General features: G+C 40.4%; 2 protein-coding genes across 2 annotated transcripts in view; both read left to right on the top strand.

Moving 5' to 3' along the window:
• The window catches only part of ITGA1 (integrin subunit alpha 1), a 68,977-nt gene extending 65,492 nt beyond the window's left edge, over nt 1–3,485 (top strand). Inside the window, 2 exon segments of the mRNA XM_079330398.1 lie at nt 916–1,032; nt 1,810–3,485. Coding sequence (XP_079186524.1) covers nt 916–1,032; nt 1,810–1,854 — 162 coding nt within the window. The 3' untranslated portion in view covers nt 1,855–3,485.
• Nucleotides 3,486–15,803: 12,318 nt separating this feature from the next.
• The window catches only part of ITGA2 (integrin subunit alpha 2), a 65,824-nt gene continuing 58,765 nt past the window's right edge, over nt 15,804–22,862 (top strand). Inside the window, exon 1 of the mRNA XM_079330224.1 lies at nt 15,804–15,907. Within this exon, the coding sequence (XP_079186350.1) occupies nt 15,862–15,907 (46 nt within the window). The 5' untranslated portion in view covers nt 15,804–15,861. The remainder of the gene's footprint in view (nt 15,908–22,862) is intronic.

Genomic DNA, 22,862 nt, shown 5'->3' with positions numbered 1-22,862 from the left:
AATAAGTACTGTTTGAATTTTTTCTGCTTGCTGTAATACTTCCTGCAGCCATGTAAATTAAAAATATAATTAAAATTCTTTTAAGGAATCAGTAGTATTTGAAAATGTCAATTTCTTTACACAAATGTCTTATTATGAGTTCTTATTGTTAATACTCCAAAATTTGGAAAAGCAAAATTTGGAAAATTTGTGAACTACATATTCCACAAAATATTTTTGAAAATGCAAAAATCAGAGGTTCATGGTTACCTGGTTTTCTATCTAGAAACATCTTTTAAGTGATAGATTAAAATTCAGTCCAGGAGTAAAATCACAGTGAGAGGCTTGCAGATAATAAGAGACAAGGAATATCATATTTACCCTTTTTAGGGACATAATTTCATGCTTACTGTTCAGTTCTTCAGTGCTCTTTTTAACTATAAAGTTGGTCTCTAAAAAATTTTTTTTGTAATTCAAACTCTTACATAGTCACATATATTCAAAAGTGAATATTATTTATTTCTGTTCACTTTGTACCAGATATGCCATGTTTAAAATCAAATTAGTGTCTACACAGGCTTTTACATTATGCTTACCTCCATCTTTCAGGGAGGCCAGCACTGAGTGAGGAAGATCGTACTGCAGAAACTCCTCAGCTTATTCCTCCACTGCTCATGCTTGTTGGTCCTGTGTCCTTTAAAACAATGACTAATGACTTGTAGCAGGGCCACTCTCATAAATGACTGCACTTAAAAAAAGTGCAAAGCATTGTGTAAACACAGCCTTTCATGCTGGAGATAGATTCCCTTCTACTAACTCTTGTAGGCAAAATGAGGTGGTACCCTGGAAAATCACTGCACACTGATGAATTACTGCTGTGTTTTGATATTTTAAAAGGACAAATTATTTATTGCTTATGTTCTGAACACTTTGCAGACCATGATTAAGATTTCCAAAGAACACCCCCCGGGTACAGTCCCCTTATGGGTAATCCTCCTGAGTATCTTCGCTGGACTCTTGATTCTTGCACTGCTTATATTTGCTCTGTGGAAGGTAAGCTGCATGTGTTTGTCTTCAGGAGCATAAATAAATATGCTTAAATTCTCAGTCATTTCTTTCTCATAACTAGAACCACGCAAGAACCACACAGACAGTAAGCTTATCTAATAAGCAATGTGAAATCTTGAAAAATTACAAAATAACTAATTACATTGCATTTTTCTGATGTGGAGCGAGCGGTGCTACTTGATTGAAACCTGTATTGCCATTGTGTTAGGAAAAGAAAAATGGGAAGATATTTGAGTACAAGTAAGGATTTAATAAGGAATTTTTCTATCAGCATTGGCTGTGACCTTTGTGAACTAGGTTTTCTCTGTTGTGCAAGAGATGCTAGACTTGTGGCATAAGTCTTGCCACAAGTGGGCACTCTTCTCCAGGCAAAATATTTTGTTCACAATTACATTAGAAGGTTACTGTTTATAGATTTCAACACACATAATCTCTTGAAAAATTTGGCATTATTAAATAAAATACTATTTATTCAACTAAGTAACAAGTACTACTATTAAGCACTTTAACTCTTGACAATATGTGAATGAAACAATGATTTAGCAATCCCTCTACTATATATTAACTATACTTAGTTTTTCCATTCCAGGAAAAACAGTGATGTGATAAAATGTTCATTAACTTTTTGGACCACTCTAAGTATTAAAATAGTAGTAAGAACCATGAATGTAACCAGTGTGGTTTGCATGCTTTGAGCAGTTCTTCGTCAATTTCTTTCTTTTAGAAAATTTATAAATTAGAGGTTTTTTTTCTTTTCTGCAGGCTGGATTTTTCAAAAGGCCATTAAAGAAGAAAATGGAGAAATGAAGAAGGAAAAAAAAAGAAAAAAAAATCAGAAATTTTTGCTCAGGTCTGCCTCCAAAATGTTACTGTAAAATTATAAACTTAGATGCAGTGGTTACAACGCTTTTTAAATGCTGGTGCATGGAAAAAACCCAAGAAACAGGAAAAAAAAAGAAGAAATTCAAGCACACATATAAAGGAATGATGCAAAAAAAGAATGAACAATCTTGCAGCATTTTGTCATCTTCAAGAATATACCTTTAAGGGTTACTCTTTTTTCAGAGTAACTGAGTTCAAAGATTCTAATTTTTTTGAATACGGAAAGTTTGCAATCATATTTTTATATACCTATATATGTGGACTCTTTTTTCTTTCCAAATTACACTACAGGGCAGCTTATATGTAGCAATCCCAGTCTTTTTTATCACCTTGTGATCTTCAAAAGGAAAATGCATCATTTTCAAAATTCCCTCCTAGTGCCAATTCTGTGGAAGCAGATTGTCAATTCACAAGGCAGAACATTTAAACTTTGAGAATGCACCAAATACTGTATGATAGCTAATGTAATGGAAACTCAGAAGACAGAAGCACTTCCAGAATATTGGGTGAAAATTATTGAAATACCCTGGATTTCTCTTTCTTCTCATTTTATCACATCCAGCTGAAAGAAGAATACTCCAAGAAAGAGATTTTTATGGTCAAGTGGACCATAAAGGGTTGATTCATTAAATCACATAACTGTTTGAACTTGAAATATATTTTTGGCAGGCCTAAAAATGCGCAAATCATTCAAGCCCATCTGATTGTACACTGTACTCAAATAAGCGGGGGCATAATTTTATCTGCAAATTGAAATGTCCATATTTATGCAGAAAATGTTTAGAGGCACCCTGAAAGTTTGACTCTTGCTGTATATCTTGGAGTAGCCAGCAGGGTGCTTCATAAACTGTCACTGTAAATTTCTTGTGTAGCTATTTAATCCAATGAGTTTAAAGTGTACAAAATGAAAATTATCAAAAGAGCACAGATAGGAAATTCAGCACTGGCAAGCTTTTTCTAGTAATATAAGTCACAGCTCGTTTTTATTACTTAGGAATTTAAGAAGTGATGAAGAATTTGCATACTAAATAAGCACTTAAAATGATGTTTATTTTGTGTCAAAGATTAAAAGTTTATATGAGAATACACTGAAATGTAGATAGCAAAAGGTTTCTTTAAGAAATTTTTTCTTTCTATTTAGATCATTCAGTTTCTTCCTTTCTTTCATGTACTTGTCTTCCTCCCATGAGGATCTCTCCCTGGAGCTCATGGCTGTGCCATGAACTTGAGAGCTTCCTGTGTTTCTTGGAGCCACATGAAATTAACAGGAGAAAAAGGATGCATGCTGGCGAAGTGTGATGCTGCCTCAGCATGACTCAGTATTGATTGCCAGTAGATCAGAAAATGCTGAGGAGATCTTCTAAGTTCTGTAAGACATACTTGTTGGCAGTAAAGCTTTGCCTTGCCGAGGAAGCCAGGAAAATTTGTTCCTCCTCTTGGGACAAATATCAGTTAAAAAAAAAAAAAAAAGAAAAGGTAAAAAAGTGGTTTTGCTTGTCACTTTCTTTATAGTAATAGCTTAGAAAAGAGTAATAAATTTTATAATGACTTATTTTTCAAGAAGAGAATATAGATGGGGTTGAACATGCTGACAAGTAAAACTGAAAGTGTGCCAGAAGGTGCTTCATTGCTTGAAAGATGCTGTCATTCTTCAGCACCTTTTATTTAGCTCCTAAGTTAGAGAAAGTAGTTATTGGGAAAGACTTTCTTACAGGAATGCAACAAGTAGGGTTGAGTTTGAAAGCTGGCAGTTTCTCCTTGTGTATGTGGGAAAGGTGGTTATTCCATAGCAGCAGTCTGCTGAAGGTAGCATATGACTCAGAGGAGGAGCAGAGCCCTCCGTGGGAACGCTGTGGGTGGCTGTGCTTTGCAGAGCCTGGGAGATCTGCTGAGGCTCTGGGACCTGGCTCTGGGCTCATCTGGACAGCTGGAAGGGCACCCTGCCTGAAGTGGGTCTGAGCACACAACACATCAAGGGAAGCAAAAAAGTGACGTAGAGGAATTGTGGATAGAAACTCTGTTTCGTTCATTGTGAAATAAGCCAAAAATCTATTTTTTCAACTGTGAAGATAAATTAATACAGTGGAGATTTCAGCCCCAAGCAAGACACAGGTTTTACTTTAAGAAAATGTATTATTTTACCCATTTGTTTGAAAGATTTAAATAGCACTTATCACCATAGCATTTCAACACATCAGAATTGTTATTTTTTTTCTCACAGTATCTCTAAGAAGGCATGGCAGTGTTGTTAACCTCTTATGAGCTTGTAAAGCAACAGAGTTTTGAAGGAATTGTGACTCACATATGCACACGTAGGAAGTCTGTGGTAGTGGAGGAAATACTTGTATTTATTATTATTCATTCAGTTTGTTAACAATGAGGTCATTTCTCCTGGCTTCAAAAAATTACTTACAAGCTGTGTAAGACACACATAATTTTTATGCTGCATAATTCTAAGTGTTTCACTATTTAGTTATGGTAAGCTGTTAACCAGAGCTTTTTGTTTTTCCCATTTTATATCTTATTTTAAAGCATCAGCCTAACTGAAAATATGTAAGTCAAAAGAACAGTCTATTTCCCTAGATGAAGACTATGCAAAAATAAATCAATAGTATTTATCAATGTAGAGTATGTTTAAGATCAGTGTTTCACTTTAGACTTTCTTTGCACTGTAAAAACAGTAATAAGCTTCATATAACCACACTGCTTTCCTCTTTCATGCTGCTTTCTCTCTTTTCACATTTGTCCTATTATCGTGTTTTCAATTATAATATCTATTTAAAAGATAAGTATACATACATACATACAAGTATGTCAAGGGGATAGCACTATAGCACATTATTCTTACACAATTTTTAGTGATTAGTAAACTTGTTATTTTTATCTGTACTAGCCTTTCCACACAGCACTGGAAGAGCAGTATTTTACTGCTTTTCATGACATGCAACAGAAAAACCTACTGAAAGCAATATTGCGAACATCATTAACATCTCACTTAAATTTGTCAGGCACTAAAGGTACCAGAACCTAATTTTGCATGTAACCAGTTTTATTCCTAAAAACAGACACATTGAGGTTGTAATGAGATTCTAATAATTATGAAGATAAATATTTTTATTGAAACAAAAGTGTTTAAAAATTAATAATAAATTGAGTGTTTAATCTGAGATTAGGCAACTAAAGGATTCTGGCCCACCCAACTCAGTTCCTAACTTCAGCACTGAAGTAGGTAATTTAGTGGGAATGGACAAGCTACTTTTCTATAGGGCAGGGATTCTCTGCACAGTCCTGCCTCAATATCAGGTTGTTCTAAAGATTACTGATCCCATACATGATTTTAGAAGACTTAAGAAACAGCATCTCCGTTAGAGCAATCTCCTTGAGCAGCTCTTGTGCTCCGTGGGCAGTTCCTTTGCTTGTCTGGTTTCACTCTAAGTCATTCCTATGAGCCATTAATACAGACACAACCCACGTACCTGACCCTTTACCTGAGCCCTTTTGTACATATCCTGTGCTGAGTCATTTTAAACGTGGTGTTCCTCCTTTTTCCTCTTCTTGAGTCAAGGGAATCCACCTTCAAATGAAGCCGAGGGTTTTCATCTCACCTGGCACCAAGAGGCTGGAGTTAGGGTCATAACTCACCTAATGAATTCCACATAACCTAATTGGTTCATTTCTTTAATTACCTGCTATATAGATGATGACCCATTCAAAAATAAAAGCAGATAAGATAATCAGAATGTACTGCTCTTAACTGTACCACTTAACAGGAATAAACGGGGATTTACGTACTTTTTAAAAAACCACAACATTCTGCACAGCATTTTCTTTTTCCTGTAAAAGTATTCCATGTGCTTTATTGATTAAAAAAGAAATTAAGAGTCTAACAAGTCTCCTGTGTAGTTTGTTTGCTTGTTACTGATGTAAAACTAATACTAAGTCATCTCAGTACCTAAAAACAGATTAATCTGCCTGTCAATAGAAAAGCATAGTAGAAACAAGCGTTCTTGCAGCACAACATCCAGGAAAGCTTGATGTGGTCAAGCTGTGAGAAATACATTGTCATTAGATCTATGGGCTTTGTGCTTAAACCAGTGTTTGAAAGCTTTTCAGAAGACCATATGACTTCCTGGTACAGAGTTTTTTCCATGACACTAAATAAAAGGTGAAAGATACATTCATTCATCTAACCATTCTTCCTGTCCAGCAATTCCTCTGTACAACTTATTCCTGTAACCCAGGTAGCTTATGGTCTTGCATAATTATAAATGATTCACATTAACCTCCTTAAACCCAGTAAACTTTTGTGTCCAAACTTCCTAGAAGACAAAGTTTATATCTTTTGTATCACCATTAACTTTTAGAAAACATTACAAAATATGTAATAGCTTCTCTCATCTGAGACTATTTTGATGCTGAATCACCATTCTCTAATAGCAACATCCTGTCTAGTCATGGGGGAGTGCTTTTCAAATTAACTACTCTGTATGTCTCTGATCATTAAGAGTTTGCTGGACATTGTCCATGGAAGCATTTCAATGAAAATCAGGGGAGGGGAAATCCATTTCTAGTTTTGTTTGGTTGTTTTAAATTGCTTTTCAGTGGAATTAATGAATAACCAGAATCACTTTCTCACAGCACAAAGTGTAACATGACGTGTGATTTTCACTGAACTGGATTATAATTCATTGAGTTTATCAGAAGCAGGCTTTAGCACTCCACAGTTCAGAGATAATACCATTTCATGCGGTGGGTGTGGCTTGATCCCTGTAACAATAAAGAGTCATAAAGATTAAAGTGCTGATGAAGTTTTAGTAACAACTGGCTGATACCACAGTTTAGATAGCACAACTGGATTCTGTTTTAAAAAGTGGGTGATAAAATGAGCTATCATCAGTGAAATCAAGTTTTAGTTAGAAAGAGTGAGCGCTGACACCTCGGAGATAACGGATTTTGTTCATTCAGTTTTAAAAAGTGAGTGAATGACTTCACAAAGGCAGATTTTGATTCTGACTCTAGCACAGTGGGGCATAGAGCTACTTTACTGCTTTGCCCTGCTCATGCTTTCTGACCTTCTTCTCTCAGTTCCTGAGCATTCTGAGAAAGGACAGACATTCCTCAAGGGCTCACTGAATGTCACATCTCCTGGGGATTTTCAAAGAAATAGGATAGGAAGCAGAAGTATTCAAAGTAGATTCATCTTAGAGATCTAGCAAGCCAGTTGTCTTAGCACACTTTGTCCATCCCCTTCACCCATTCTTTCACTTCCAGTGGTGGTGAAATCACACTGCTTGGTTACAGTTCAGCTTGATTTGATACTGGAAGTTCATATTTATTGCAAAGCTTCACATATCTGGTTCAGTATTACCTGTGGTTCTTAAGATTTATTCATATTCAGGGTACTGTTATTCTTCCTGGGGCAAAGGAATAGAATCTCATTCTCTGATGAAAGTTTCTTCAAACTGTTTTCCATTTCAACACATTTTCACTCCATCAGAACGATTAAGATGAAAAACAGAGGATATCATTGTTTTTTCCTGAAGAGCCTTTGAAATTTAGCAGTTCTGTGACAGTAGACATAGTCTGTGAAAAGTAAATTACTCTCTATCATTTTGGAGAACACACAGAGAAATTGTTCTCAGTATTCTTTTCTCATAGTCCAAATTAACAGCCATTAATAACTCACTTTCTTGGATGCCAGCTTATAAAATCTCACTGACAAAAGCCTATTACTTTGGCCTCGGCCATTTTACAGTGTCCCAGGGAAGAGATGCTGTTACATCTCGAAACTTTTGGGGTTCAGCTAAAATTTCTAATGACTCTGTTAGTAAGGAACAAAACAGAGTTCTGGTGATGAAGGTTTTGAACTTCTCAGAAATCTCACAAACTGCCAAATTTCTTTTTCCTGTTTATTTGGGGGACCTGCCAAAATTAACTCAGAGTACTGGCTCCTATATGGCATGAATTCCCAGTATTTGGAAAATTACCTATATCACCCAGCCAACAAATAATAGAGAGTAATACGTGCTTTATAACATGCTGCAGCAACATAGTTCATAAATCATAGAATCATTAGGGCTAGGAAAAGACCTCCACAATCATCAAGTCTACACTTTGACAACACGGTATCAAACAAACCACAGCACAAAGTCCCATGTCCAGTCATTTCTTGAACACCTCCAGGGACAGTGATTCTACCATCTCCCTGGGTTGCCCATTTCAGTGCTCAACCATCCATTCTGTGAAAAAAACTCTTCCTAATTTCCAACCTAAAGCTCCCCTGGAGCAGCTTGAACTTATGTCCTCTCATCCTATCCCTGGTTACCTAAAAGAAAAGATCAACCCCCACCTGGTCACAATCTGATCCAGGCAGCTGTAGAGAGTGACAAGGTCACCCTGAGCCCCCTCTTCTGCAGGATAAACACTCCCAGCCCCCTCAGCTGCTCCTCACAGCTCTGGTGCCCCAGTCCCTGCCCCAGCTCCATTCCCTTCTCTGCACTCACTCCAGCTCCTCAGTGTCTCTCTTGCACTCAGGCCCAGAGCTGGACACAGCACTCGAGGTGTGGCCTCAGCAGTGCCCAGGACAGGGGGACAATCCCTGCCCTGCTCCTGCTGCCCACACTATTGCTGATCCAGCCAGGATGCCATTGGCCTTCTTGGCCCCTGGGCACACCCTGGCTCATGTTCAGCTGCTGCCACCAGCACCCCCAGGTCCTTTCCAGTCACTCTGTCCCAGCCTGTGGCACTGCCTGGGGTTGTTGTGAGCCAAGGGCAGGACCCAGCACTGGCCCTGTTGAACCTCACACTACTGGCCTCAGCCATGATCCAGCCTGTGCAGATCCCTCTGCAGAGCCTTCCTGCCCAACAGCAGATCAACACTCCCACACACCTCGGTGTCATCTGCAACCTAACCACTTGCCAAGGTCATTGATGGAGATATAAGCAGAACTGGCCCCTGGGGAGATCAGCACTAGTGACCAAGTGAAATCTACAAAAGGTGCAACATGCACACCTTTGCAGAGGCCTAAACACAGTTTCATTCACGTCACCAGCCCTCAGAGGGGGCATGCCCTCTCTCATCACATGGCCCCTTTTTCTGCACAGTCCCACCAGCCCTTCCTGTAAAGAACTTTCAGATTCTATTCCAATTTTTGAGGGCTGGCCTGTTTGTTCCCCCCAAGAAAATTTTCTTAGAAGATGAATAAGGTTTTTGCAAGATGATAAGGAATGTATTATAAAAATATTAATAACAAAAGGAAGACAGATTAAAAACTCCATTCTTTATTGGACACAGTAGGGGAAATATGGTTACCAAAGATGAGGAAAAGGCTGATGTTATTAATGTCTACTTTCCCCCAGTCTTCAACTGTAAGACCAGTGATCATAGGGCAACTGGCCCCCTGAGCTGCTTGACAGGGATGGGGAGCAGAACAGCCCCCTGCAATCCAGGAGGAAATAGTCAGTGACCTGCTGTGCCACTCAGACACCCACCAGCCTATGGGACCAGATGGGATTCACCCAAGGGGACTGAGGGAACTGACAGAAGAGTTTGCCAAGACACTCTTCATCATTCATCATCAGCCCTGGCTATCTGAGGAGATCCACAGATGACTGGAGGTTGGGCATTGTTATTCCCATGCACAGGAAGGGCTGCAAGGAAGATCTGTGAAACACCAGGTTTGTCAGCCTGACCTTGGACCCAGGGCAGGTGATGGAACAGATCATCTTGGGCACAATCACACTGCACTAACAGGAGAGCCTGTAGGGATCAGAGGGATGACACCCAGCCACCACAGGATTAGGAAACACCTGCCTGACCAACCTGATATCCTTTGGTGACACACCTGATGGATGAGGGAAAGGCTGCTGGCTTGTATACCAGGACTCAGTAGAGCTTTTTACGCTGTCTCCCATGGCACAGCCCTGCCATGCTGGCAGCCTGTGGCTTGGACAGGAACACTCTTTGTTGGGTTAAAAACTGGCTGGAAGGCTGGGCCCAGAGAGTGGTGGTGAACAGTGCTGCATCCAGGTGGGGATCAGTCACTGATGAGCTTCCACAAGTCTCAGTATTGGGCACAGGTCCGTTCAATAGATTTATTAATCTGTTAAATATCTTAAAGATCTGGATGAGAAAATTGAGTATAACCTTACTAAATCCACAGTCTACACCCAGATGAGCAGCACTATTGATCTGCTGGAGGGCAGGAAGGCTCTGTGTTGGGGGTTGAGTGTTTTTTTGTTACTGTGTCAATTGAAAGAATTTTTCCCATTATCATGCCAATGGAGCTGGCCGGGTTACACCCAGGGTCTCTGATGAGTCCAGACAAAAGGGGTGGGTGGGAACGGCTCCCGGAGGGGCCTCTGAGGCTTCTGGGAGGGGACTCGGGTTTCCAGTGAGCTGGGAGCAGGACGCCTGGGATCGTTCAGCCACGCTGTGGAGCACAGGAGAGCCAGACCCTCTGCGATCACCTGCCCTGCATCTGCCCCGTTCCAGCCTCCTGCCTCTGCGGACACAGCTGATCCCCCGGACACACACGGTGAGCGAGGAGCCGCCGCTCCAGCCCGTTCCCACCGAGACCGGCGTGGCCGCTGCTGCCCCTCCCCTCCCTCCTGCCTCCTTTCCTGCCTGCCCTTGGCAGATCCGGGCTCTGGACTAAGCACAGAGACAGCGTGCTTGCATCTAAAGGGACTGACACCGAGTTATCTATTTCGTTCTGTTAGCAATTTTAACTGTTATTGTTCTCTGCTTGTACAGTTAGATATATTAGTAAAAGAGCTGTTATTCCCACCCCCTTATCTCTGCCTCAGAGTCCTTGATTCAAACAATTATAATACTTGGGGGGGGGGAGTGGAACCAAAGTCTCTATTCCAAAGGGAAACTTCTGCCCTTACTGGCAGACACCTGTCCTTTCAAACCAGGACACTCTGCAGAGGGATCTGCACAGGCTGAGGCCAATGGTGTGAGGTTCAACAGGGCCAGTGCTGGGTCCTGCCCTTGGCTCACAACAACCCCAGGCAGTGCCACAGGCTGGGACAGAGAGGCTGGAAAGGACCTGGGGGTGCTGGTGGCAGCAGCTGAACATGAGCCAGGGTGTGCCCAGGGGCCAAGAAGGCCAATGGCATCCTGGCTGGATCAGCAATAGTGTGGGCAGCAGGAGCAGGGCAGGGATTGTCCCCCTGTCCTGGGCACTGCTGAGGCCACACCTCGAGTGCTGTGTCCAGCTCTGGGCCTGAGTGCAAGAGAGACACTGAGGGGCTGGAGTGAGTGCAGAGAAGGGAATGGAGCTGGGGCAGGGTCTGGGGCACCAGAGCTGTGAGGAGCAGCTGAGGGGGCTGGGGGTGTTTATCCTGCAGAAAAGGAGGCTCAGGGTGACCTTGTCACTGCCTGAAATGAGGCCATGGCCAGATGGAGGTCAATCTCTTCTGCCATTCAAGCCGTAACAGGATGAGATGACATAAGTTCAAGCTGCACCAGGGGAAATTGAAATTGGATGTCAGGAGGTATTTCTTTGGAGAAAGGGTGATTGGACATTGGAAGGGGCTTGATTATCTCAGAAGTCTTTTCCAATTTTATTGATTCTGTGATAATTTGAATGCTTTTTTATGGTTAGCTAGACAACATATGATCACATTACCATATTTTACCCACCACTTTTCTGATGTTTCATCTTTTACTCAAGGTTTGGAGTTAATCCTACGTAATGTAGCAAATATCCAGGAGAGAATAGGTCCAGCAGTTATAGATATACCAAAAGGTGGGATTTTTTTATATTCAGTATTACTTTTTATTAGCTTCACACACCTAAATCGCAAGCAATCTGAGAAGGAAAAGAAAAAAAAAAAAAAGGAAAACAAATCTGCCACAAAGTAATGCATTAAGACTAAAATGGTTAAAAATTCAGTGGGATTCAGTGAAAATTGTTGAGGGAGTCAGGTTTGCTAAAAAATGTCTACCAAATTCTTGGGCAACTTTTTATGTCAGGCAAATAAAAAGGAATAACTTATAGACCTTAATTCCAAACAAATCAAAACAATTACGAAGTTTTCAAAACAGAAATGGTCAAAAATGTAAACAAAGGCATTTTCTAAGGAAATAGAGGCTCCCATCTTCTCACAGAGTACTTTTAAATGCTGTCTGAAACTCTTTTTAAGAGTTCATGTGGTTACTGGAGCTGCATCAAGGTTAATACTTTGGTAAGTGGAATGGCACATCAGCTGCTCCAGAGACCCTGAAATTACACAGGTTGCCTTAGCAGGCTCCACTGTAGGACCTCACTTTTGGGACCACAGATGAATGAAACACTTCCTCACTGGCTTCACTGCATCCCATTTATATTATTTCACCATGACAGGTTTAGGCTTTCATTACCTGAAAAAAATAATTGGTAAAAATATGTGTATATATTCTGTGCTGGGTAGAACATAGTACAGTCAAAACAGCAAGAAACAAGTCAATGTGTGATGGTGCACCCAGGGTAGGAACTGGTTCTGTGAATCAAGACCAGGACTAGAGGGTTCCTGTGTAGCTCTCTGACATGACTGAACCAAGTAGCAAAACATATTGAAAATGTATGGTTTGCACAGTAGCATAGCACAGTGATGTTTTGTCCTCTGCTCATTCCCTATGTGATAACTAAAATGCCATTAGAATATTTTGACCTTTTCCAGTTTTGTTTCAAAACTGAATTATTACTAATGTCTCAACTACATCCTTATAGCTAATTTTAACATTTCCTTTATAGATCTCGTTTTTATAGTAGCTTGTTCTTTTTCCTTCAGTGGAGCCCTTAATGTAATATTTTGTTATAGACACAATTTTTTCTGCTAAAAACAGTAACTAATATTTTTAGCCCTTTGCTCTAGCATCTTCAGACAAATCAAAGAGTGACCTGGAGCCATGCATCTTGGCCTCCTGTGTGTAAATTAGTCACTTTTCCAAGATTTCCTCCCAGAAATACATTAACAGAGAACTCCTAAGTTTTGCATACCACAGAAACTCTGGTTCTGTGGTTCAGCCCTAGCAAATGATAAAAATTGGAAATACCTGCATATTTTTCTGAGAAGGTTGTCATTAATTTGTACATTTTTTCATCACATTAAAAAGCTAGAATAGCATGCATAAATTGTGGAATTGATCACTAAGTATGTGTTCACCAGAATAACATTTAAAAGCAAATATTTCTTCATTACCTTCATTTTGCAACTTCTATTTTTTATTGAAAATGAAAAATTATAGTGATCTTTTCACAGGGAGAAAGTAACCTGCTTCACACAGTCCCTACTGTAAAAAAGAAAGTTTGTTTGGTCCTTGATAACAAAATAGTTTATTCTAATGTGCAATCACACTGAATTTGCATAGAACCAAGTCTGAAACATTGCAATCAGCTCAGGCATATATAGTGGTTTTAGCAAGTGTCCCTATGATCAATGACAAGCAGACATGACAAGGTGCTATAAAACATCATTAAACAAGAAACAGATGTACAGCAAAGGGTGTGTATCAGACCCCATTTTATAGTGCAGAGATAAGGAGCACTAATCAAATTGTTCTCTGAGTAATTTGATTATCAGTGTAGGTGAACAATAATAAATAATAACTTCCTTGAATATGAGCAATACATGTATATCATTTCTGAAGTGAGTCAAAACAGGTGAAATATTGCACAATATAAAAACTCTTATTTTTATATTATGCAATGTACAATTCAAGATTATATGAGAAGGTTTTTATCAAATGGCTTATAATAATTTACAATAAAAGCATTAATCTAAGGGAGTATTGTTAAAGAATACAGTAATTGTCACAGCATTTATTCTCCTACAACCTATTCTTTGTAAACACCTTGGGAGACAGCTTTTGTGTGTGAGAAGTTAGTCTTCCACATTGTGTCTGCATGAGAATGAAAGTTTCATACCCTAGGGACATATTTATAATTTGAATGATGTAACTGAATCAAAGACATTGTTTCTTAGGAAACTGAGACATTAGTCTGCAGAGGTTATTTTAGGGTGGGGCACAGGGCAATTCTAGGTTTATTCCATTATTAAGAAACCATTTTTCCCTATGCTGTGAGTTTTTGTTTGTTGTTTTCTATTGTCCTTTCATTAGTATTTATTAATTAGTCTTCTTCTTCTTTCTTGTGGGAAGTATAGATTTTTTCCTTCTTGTCCTGGAGTGACACACACACTCAGTGGAGATGGAAGGAAATTCCCGTGGCTGCTCTTCCCATCACAATTTTCCTACTGGTCACAGGATCAGTCTGGGTGCTGAAGCTGGTGTTACTGCTTCAGTATCTTCCCTTTGATACTGCTTGAGGTGTCTGCAGGTCTTCTATGACACCGTGCAAAGGAAACAGAGTGCTCCGAGGGACTTGTGAGTCATCCCTGGTGGTGACAGATCAAGGGCTTTGGAGTTCAGCAGTGACAGTGTTTCGTGAAGTGCTCGCTCTGAGTCCATGCACAAGCTCTTGCATTAGGATGGGTAACACTCCTGTGTGTCCTACAAAGTAAATACTTAAAAGAATTCAGTGTAAGTTATACAAAGACAGGTCTCTGCTGCACTTCCATCAAGTGGCTTTTAACATCCTGGTGGAGATGTCTTTAACTGCATTATATCGGCATAAAGCCCATGACCAAAAAACCTGTTGAATTGCTCCACTTGTTTACAAATGCTGACAAGCTTCTTTTTAATTTACAGGTCAATTTCCAAATGGTAAGAACAATAAGAAGCGGAGAGAGTACACGTGCTCCTTAAATAATAGCTAGAGTTTCTCACACCTAATGGGCCATGACCTAGATGTCAAGAAGGGTGAAAGAAGAAAGCTTTTTTATTTCACTTTTCCAGGCCAACTGTCTTTTTCATTACACAATGTTAATGCCAAGAAGTTCAAATTATTCAGCAGAATTCATTGTACAGAATGAAATACATGCCATATAAAAAGGTAGTGCCATAAATTTTGATATTTACTGGAACTCTGCGATGGAGAAAATGCATGTTTCTCAAATACTCTGCACATACAGTATTCAAACAGTGCTGACAAGGGTAGGTAGACTGAAAGCTACATAGCACCTTGCATAAGAACTCCTTCTGATTTCTTAGGAAGCCAAACTCTCACCTCTGTATTTTTACTGGCTTAGATTCTCTCTGTCTTCCTGGATATTGGCCTGGCATCTAAGGCAACGTAGGCAGTTATTTTGCCTAGACAATTCATCCTCACCATCATTGCCAAGATCGAGACAGTTGTGTGGCAAGGCTTCTAGATCCTGTTTCACTCCTGCATAGCTGGCAGCATACTCTGCAAGAATTTTATTTAAAGAGGAAGATACAGACTCAGTGTCATCAAATGTGCAACTTAATACTCAAGGAAGATAGCCACTCTACATTGTTCAACAAATTCTACCTGTTCAAAAAACAGGTTTAAAGACTATTCTACAGGTTTAAAGACTATTCTACAGGTTTCTGCCACCAAAGAAAAAGGCATCCATAGCTCTCCAAACGCAGCCGCCCAGGCTACCCAGGGCGGGGTGGTGCGTGTCCCGATCCCGGAGCGCTCCTTCCAGCGCAGCCACGAGGCTTGGGCACGCAGGCAGAGCCAGGCGGGGCGAGCGCGGGGGGGATCTCCTTCGGGGAATAAGAGCAGGGGAGAGCCGAGAGGAGCAGCCGGCTGCAGAGCCCGCAGGGACAGCCCGCAGGGACAGCCCGCCGCAGCGCCGCGGGTGCGGGGCGGGGGCTGCGGACGGGAGCGGCCGGCTCCGGCCCCTCCGCGGCCGCGGACCGCAGGGGGCGGGGACGGGGAGGAGGAGGTAAAGAAGGAGGAGGAGGAGGGGGAGGAGGAGTATTTGGGGGCGGCTCGGAGCAGGTGGCGCTCAGTGTCGCCTGGGAAGCGGCCAGCTGCGGAGCTGCCCGACCCCTCGCACTGCCCCGCGCCGGACATGGGCTCTGCGGGCGCGGCGCTGCCCGCCCTGCTGCTCGCACTGGGTACGTCCGTCCGTCCGTCCCGCCGCTCGGGGAGCCGGGAGGGCACGAAGGAGAGAGGGAGGGAGGGAGGGTCCCCCCGCGGTGAGAGGTGCGGAGCGGGGCGGCCTCGGGCGCTGCGCCCCGGGGCTGTGGCTGAGTGCGGTGCGAGGCACCCGCGGCGATTCTAAAGCGGGTTAAACTCTACACTTCACTTTCCCTAAAGGCACCGAGTGTGTGTGCGCTGGCGCGGGGGCAGTGGAGGCACTGGTGTGTGAATTTAGGGTTGTATGGCGATTGTACCTTTTTAGGCGCCAAGATGATGTTCTCTTTGTGAATGCTGCCCCTGTTTGCAAGAGTCCTCTAAGTCTGTTACCACAGTGCTGGGCAGATATTGTTCCTTGGAAAAGGATAGGGAAACTTGAACCATCTCCTCCTTCTCTTGGCTAACTTAATTACCATTACATCTATTTTCCTGGGAACTATAAGCAATTATATTCACTTGCCATGAGCAAATTCCCAGGCAGTTTCAGAGTTTTAATATTACTGTATGCTCTCACAAACCCTTAATTAGCAAGTCACCGAAGTTGCAGCATGAAAATGAGTTTTCACTGATGAGCTGTTCTAACTTGTTCTTTCAGTAACTATAGTGAACACTGCAGTGGAATGTGTGGCTGCAGGGTATGAAATAAAGTACAAAAATATGAACCTGTGATGTGATACATAACACACAAACAACCTGGCATTTTTTTTTTAAAGAAGAAAAATTCTGAAAAGTACCAGTGGGCAAAACATTCCACCCTGTACTTTTGTTTAATCTGTGCTTTATTCTCTAGATTACAGCTACTGAAAACCCGGACCACTAACATTCCCTGTAATTCATGGGGTCTTAAGACTTGCAAAGGTTGTAGAGCAGTGCTGAAAGCAGAAGATAAGGACTGATTAGGAGAGGAAAATTCCCCTAGCATTGTGAATGACAGAGGTGGGATAGGTCTACTTTGTTCAGGCACTATCCCTGATTTATCTCAATTTATACATCTGGAAGCTGTCATAATTTTGATTTCAGATGTGGCATGACATTTGATGTTAGTGGATGAAATTACTGGATTAATACTTGCTCCCACCTTTTTGATCTTGTAAGAGTAGCACCAAAAGAACCTTTCAGGACAGAGAGTTTTCCTTAAGTGTTTTTTAGAGTTCTGCTATGGTGGTGTTCTTGTGGCTCTCCCACAATCATTTTCAAATTTGCTTGAATTCTAGTGAACTGGTTTACTTTCAAAGGTGATATTCTTAAATTGAACTGCGACAGCCTAGCTGAGTTTGTTATTAATTCTGAAAATATTCCAAATTATTCCAGACTTGATTTTATGTATTATCTTCTGAATTATCAGCTGTATTAAATGGGTTGCATGGGGTGCTTTGTTGTTTCTCTAAATTCAGCTAAAAATAGTGCAACAGCTAAGTAGTGGGTTATTCTTTGCTGATGTGTACTTTTGTGTCTGGAAAGTCATTAGGACTTTGTAGATGAGAAGAAGAGATCATTTTGGGTAGCATGACTTTGGTACCAACCTTGTTAATCATTGACCGAAAAGAATATGGCATAGGGAAGCAGATTATGTTAAGATGAGGAAATGATGCATTATCAGATGCTATAAAGCCAGGAGCTTTTCTGTTACCACATGCTGCTGATAGGTTTGCCACATACAGTTCTTTAAATTTACATTTTATTTTCCTTATCTTGTTCTTAAAAGTCAGAGCCAAAACAGCCCAGTTCTCCCAGAGTGAAGCCAGTGGAAAATACAGTAGCTTTCCTGGGATCAATTCTAGTAACATTTTCTTTGGAAAGCTTTAGTGCCCTCATGCTTCAGAGAAGATATTTGAAATTTGGCAGGAAGGCACTATTTGCATTGTCTTCCTAGATTTGGCCAGGTAACAAATCTTTGCAAAACTGTATTCCTCTGGAAAGAAGTGCATTTTTATCAGCTAGATTCTAAGTTAATTTATGTCCACCTTGTTATGCATCTTAATCAGATGTTTCTGTGTGAGGTTTTAGATCTACACCTCCAAATACAAACAATTTCTCTCTTGACTTCTCATGTTATTTGTTATTTTTACAACAATATCCATTGTTGTTTAAGTCACTCTGCTTTCCAGTTTGCTTCTGGATGATAGTCTGCTGACTGTACTGCATGCTCCTCACTGTTTCCTGATGATTCGGATGAATCAGCTTGTTCTCCTTTTCATAAGAATAATTCACTTCAGAATGAATTATCAAGTGATAGTGTTGGAGGACCATACCTAGGGGAGTGGAAGTAAAATTTGGGGTGACCTCACCTATACCATCTCAGCAAGCCTTCATGTTGAAGTGTACATGTACCTTCCTCCAGCAATCCAGGATGTGAACGATACAGCTCTCAGAACATTCATAGAATCTCCACTCTGTGAAGTCCTCATCCCTTGAGCTCTTTAACTCTGAAATGAAAGCTTGCAAGGATGTAAGGGTTATACCTACAGGGCTACCACACGAGTACCATGGATTTTCAGGTCTCTCTGTGGGACCCAGGCAGACTGAAGGAGAAAACAGATCTATCTGAAACTGAGGGGTGTGTGTAGAATAGAGAATTTCTAATAATGGAGACCTTGTAAGTAATGGGCCCTAAGGCCCTATGGAGGAATAAGAGACCTTACTAACAAAATCTTTTTCTTCAGTACACTTTTGTTTAAACTGGGATGGAAGCTGTGACAATGACATTAAATGTGCAAAAGTTGGAAAGTGCCAAGAGTGTTAGCCACCTGGATTTGTCTCCTTTGCACATCAGTGCATCATGCTGCCACCACCTATAAACAGAGAAAGATGGTGTGATCAGAGAATGAATTGGAACTCCTGCCTTGCTTAGTTTTAAAATTAGAAAGTGGTCTAATGAATGAGGAAAAAGTGTAGGAATAAGAGAATTTTTAATTTTTTTTTTGACAAAAGTAAACTCTTCTTCTCTTTCTCTCTCTCTTTTATTTTTTTTTCTGCAAAAGCTGAGTACAATTTCAGATGAGTCATTTAAACCAAATCTTTGACATGTGGTTGGAGCTTTTGTGTTCTTCTCTTTCTCTTTGCTCAGCCAGGGGTTCTCAAAACTGAAGCTGCGTTTTCACGATCTGGTTAAGCTGACCTGAATGTGGAGCTGTCGCTGCAAGGACATTTCATCCACTCATATTTTCATGTTTCCACCAGTTTCTCTGCACTATCACTATGGCTTAGTCTGGGGAATAGGTCAGGGATCCATTTGCTTCAATAATTTTTTCCCCCTTTTGAGCCAGGTTAGTTTTGGAGATGAGCTAAACTGATCCTGCTCACTTGAGCAATTTATTTGTTAGTGTTGGCATAGGGGACAGTCAGAACTTGTGGCCAGAGGAGGGAGGAAAGCTGGAAAAGTCTTTCACTGGTAGCTGTCACTTTTACTGGCTTGAGCTAGTTGTGCAAGTGCATCTTGATGTGCAAAACTGCTTTGTATTCACAGCTGTGGCTGAAGTCAATGGAAATTGTATTTTAAATGTGAAGAAAAAAAAAATTCAGCTTTATCACTAGATACCCAAAAGTAGTAACTATTATTTTTTTATTATTATTTTTTAATTTTTTTTTAATGGAGCTAAGGATGATCTCTCATTTCACTTGAGTGCTGGAAAATACATCCCCTGTCAGATGCAAATACTTGAATGTTTGTGGTCAAGATATGTAGGCAGTAATTAACAAGGAAGCTGCTAAGGTTAAAATCATGCACATAAGAAGTACATGTTAATGTACAGAGCAGAGTGGACTAAACTGATACCTGAACAGCAGATTGAAGTTGAACATTTGGTGCAATAAATGAAGCTAAAAGTTGGGGTGAAAATGCTTTTAATATGCATCCATGCAACCCAACTTAAATCCATACAGCCTGTTTTGATTTCTGCCTTTCTTCCTCGTTGTGATCATCTTTTGATACCTTGATGTTTTATTATGTGAGTAATGTTAATGTTAAAAATCATTCTATAATCTGGAGATGACTTGAAAGCAGAACCAGATATGAATTCTTAAAGTTTTTCCTACTTTCTGAGGTAGCAAGTAGTAGCAGCACCCCTACATATTATTTTTGGAGTTTTGCCTCTCACAGCATTTCAGATTGAAGTAAGGCTTCATTCATACTGCATTACAGGACTTGTATTTTGTATTATGTTTATTTTAGAAGGCACACAGGCTATTGCCATCAAACACCTAAACACATTAACAGTTAATATTTATTTGTGCATAATTTGGTCAAAGTCAACATGAGATCCTATCAACAAGTTTTAACTGTGTGCTGCCTCACTCTGGAACAGCCTGTGAATTATTCTTTACTTTTCTGATTGTGTCACAGAACTTCAATTTAAGAAGTTAAAGAAATAAAAGTGCAGCTAGTCCTTTTTTTCATTGTGCTTCCTAGCCACTATATAAATATTATTCATTGTGGTCTTTCTTCACTATTGTAAATTTGAATGAATGAAAAAGGGTTTGTGTGTACTTCATGTGATGTATTTTTGAGGGCTAATAACTGGAACTAGCAGTGTAACAGCTTAGTGGTAAAACAGCTAAGTGTGAATAAGGTACTTTCCTTTAAGGATTAATGCAGGTAAAAGGGGGTTTCTGCATCTCCAGATAAGTAAAGCAAGTCATTTTCCCCAGCAGAAATCTTGTGCAGCCTCTATCCAGTGTTGTTATTTTCATTTAAAGGTTTCCTTTGTTAGGCTGTGTGCAGGCTGGTTCCCATTTCCATGGTGACCGTGCTGAAATGCAGACAGGACACAGGCTGGATTCTCATCGGCATAGCCATGCACTTGCATACCAACACATGTTATCTGCTTGGCTTAGGACATTTCCATTAGCAGTTTTAATGTTTAGAGCTTCTTTTTCACATGGTGATCTCTGGCCCCTGTGATACTGCACAGTGTTCGGATTTCAGTCCCTGTGCAGCAAGACAGAACAAATTGATAAACTTATTTTTTTGTGTAAATAATTTGTCTCTACTGTTCCAATTTAAATTACTCAAGGACATCTGAGAACTGTCTGAGCCTTAATTTTATTTTCTCTTGAAAGTGATAACGCAGAAGGATTTTTATTTATAAACCCTTAGGTGGAAGACTGGCATGTATCTGTGCTAAATAGTTATAGGAATATACCCCTTCTTGAGGGACTGATAAAAGGATAATGAAAATAATTGAGTGTGAATTACACAGGATAAATTGTACCTTCTGTCTATATTGTTCAGGTATGAGTATGTATCTTTATGAAGCAATATGCAGCAATCTTCTTCCTGCTCATACTGCAATCGCTTTCTGAAGGTGGTGAATATTAAAAGCATTTAGTGGAGTCAACATAAGCATTTCCATCACTTCCAAATCAGGCTGTGATTTCTGAATTGCCAAATAAACTCAATATTCTGAGTGCTGGTAATTGTTATTTTGAATTATTCACTGAGTAGCATTTCAGGATCTTCAGAGGAGAAAATTTTATTTTCTCCTGGAGATGCACAGGCTGTAAAAATATAGTAAGATTTGCATATTATTCAGGACTTAAAAGAGTGGGCAAAGAAGTAGGATCAACACAGATTCTTTGAATGGAGGATGAGCAAAGACATTTTGTGTGCAACTGAATGGCATCTGCATGGTTGAATGCCACACATGATGAATGTCACGGATTCTTTTGTCCCTTTCAAATTGCTGTTAGACAGGGTGAAGGGCTTGGAAGTTATGTACAGCCCTGATGGAACTCTTGCCTTATTCCTGATTTATTTTGCCCCTTTGCAACCTCCTTCCAAATTTATAAGTTCTTCCCTTATATCATACAGTTGCATGCCTTTTTCTTTCTTTTTTTTCTTAATCACACACATCTCCTTGCATAACTTGGTTAATTATTTCTAAAGGAAAGACAATAAAGAAATCTTGGTGGAAATTACTGTGAACAGCAGACTTCAGGGAGGAAGTATATTGCACAGTAGAAATACCTAAGGAAATAGTTGAGTTTGAGGATGGAGGTGTGAGTGGGGAATGGATGTGGAGAATTGAACTAGGTTTTTACCTTTTATCTATATGACAGCTAATCTGTCTGCCTGTCTGCTATCAGTCTCAAACATAAGTGACCTTAAGCAAGAAAAGCTGGCAGCAGCTGATGGTGTGTTAAGACTGTGATACAAAGCTGTGTGTGATGATAAGACTGCAGATGACCAGGCTGCTTCACCACTGGATTACCTGGGAAACCACCTCAGCCAGCTGCTAGATGAGTGCTCTCCCTGAGGAGTGGCTGCCTTGTGCTAGGTCTGCATGCTTAGTGCAGCTTAGGATGCTGTCACTGGAAGCTGTCTGCTCGGAACCTTCTGGGGGATATGCCCATGCCCTGCTCTGTGTTGCCTGAGGTAAGGCAGCTGCAAACAGGTAAACCATGGAATTAGTTATCAATGTGTCTTAATTTCCACAGGCACAGCAGTCACTTCTCATAATTCCTCAGTTTCTGTGACTGTTGTGTTCAGGTTTCCCTTCAGCTGTGAAAGTACAGTGGGTAAGAAATTCTACTCCATTATATATTCAGCTAAAAAACCAAAAGAGTAAATTGCTGCAATTCAGGCCTAAATTTATTCTGGCTGGTCACATTCTCTTAGTTGACTAGGTGTCTACATAGGTGTTGAATCAGAGCAACCTGTGTCCTGGTTTCTTAATAGCAAAATGCTACAATAAGGAGAGTAAAACACAGAAGAATCCCCTTGAGCACCTATCCAGTGCAGCAGCAAGTGGAGTATTATGTCCTGAGGCAACTGGTACATCCTAGATAGTTAAAAATACCACTCCAGAGGAGGGTGTGTGACTTAAATGGCTCTCTGACTTTTTACTTGAATTTTTTGGTTGAAAATAATATTATTGCTAACTAAAGAATAACACAACATTTTATTAAATAATTTTGATGTGATTCTATTTTCTT

Source organism: Erithacus rubecula (genome assembly GCF_903797595.1).
Source record: "Erithacus rubecula genome assembly, chromosome: Z".
In the NCBI taxonomy this organism is placed as follows: domain Eukaryota; kingdom Metazoa; phylum Chordata; class Aves; order Passeriformes; family Muscicapidae; genus Erithacus; species Erithacus rubecula.
Note: the sequence above shows the minus strand (reverse complement) of the source record. Positions and strands in the feature narration are given on the sequence as shown.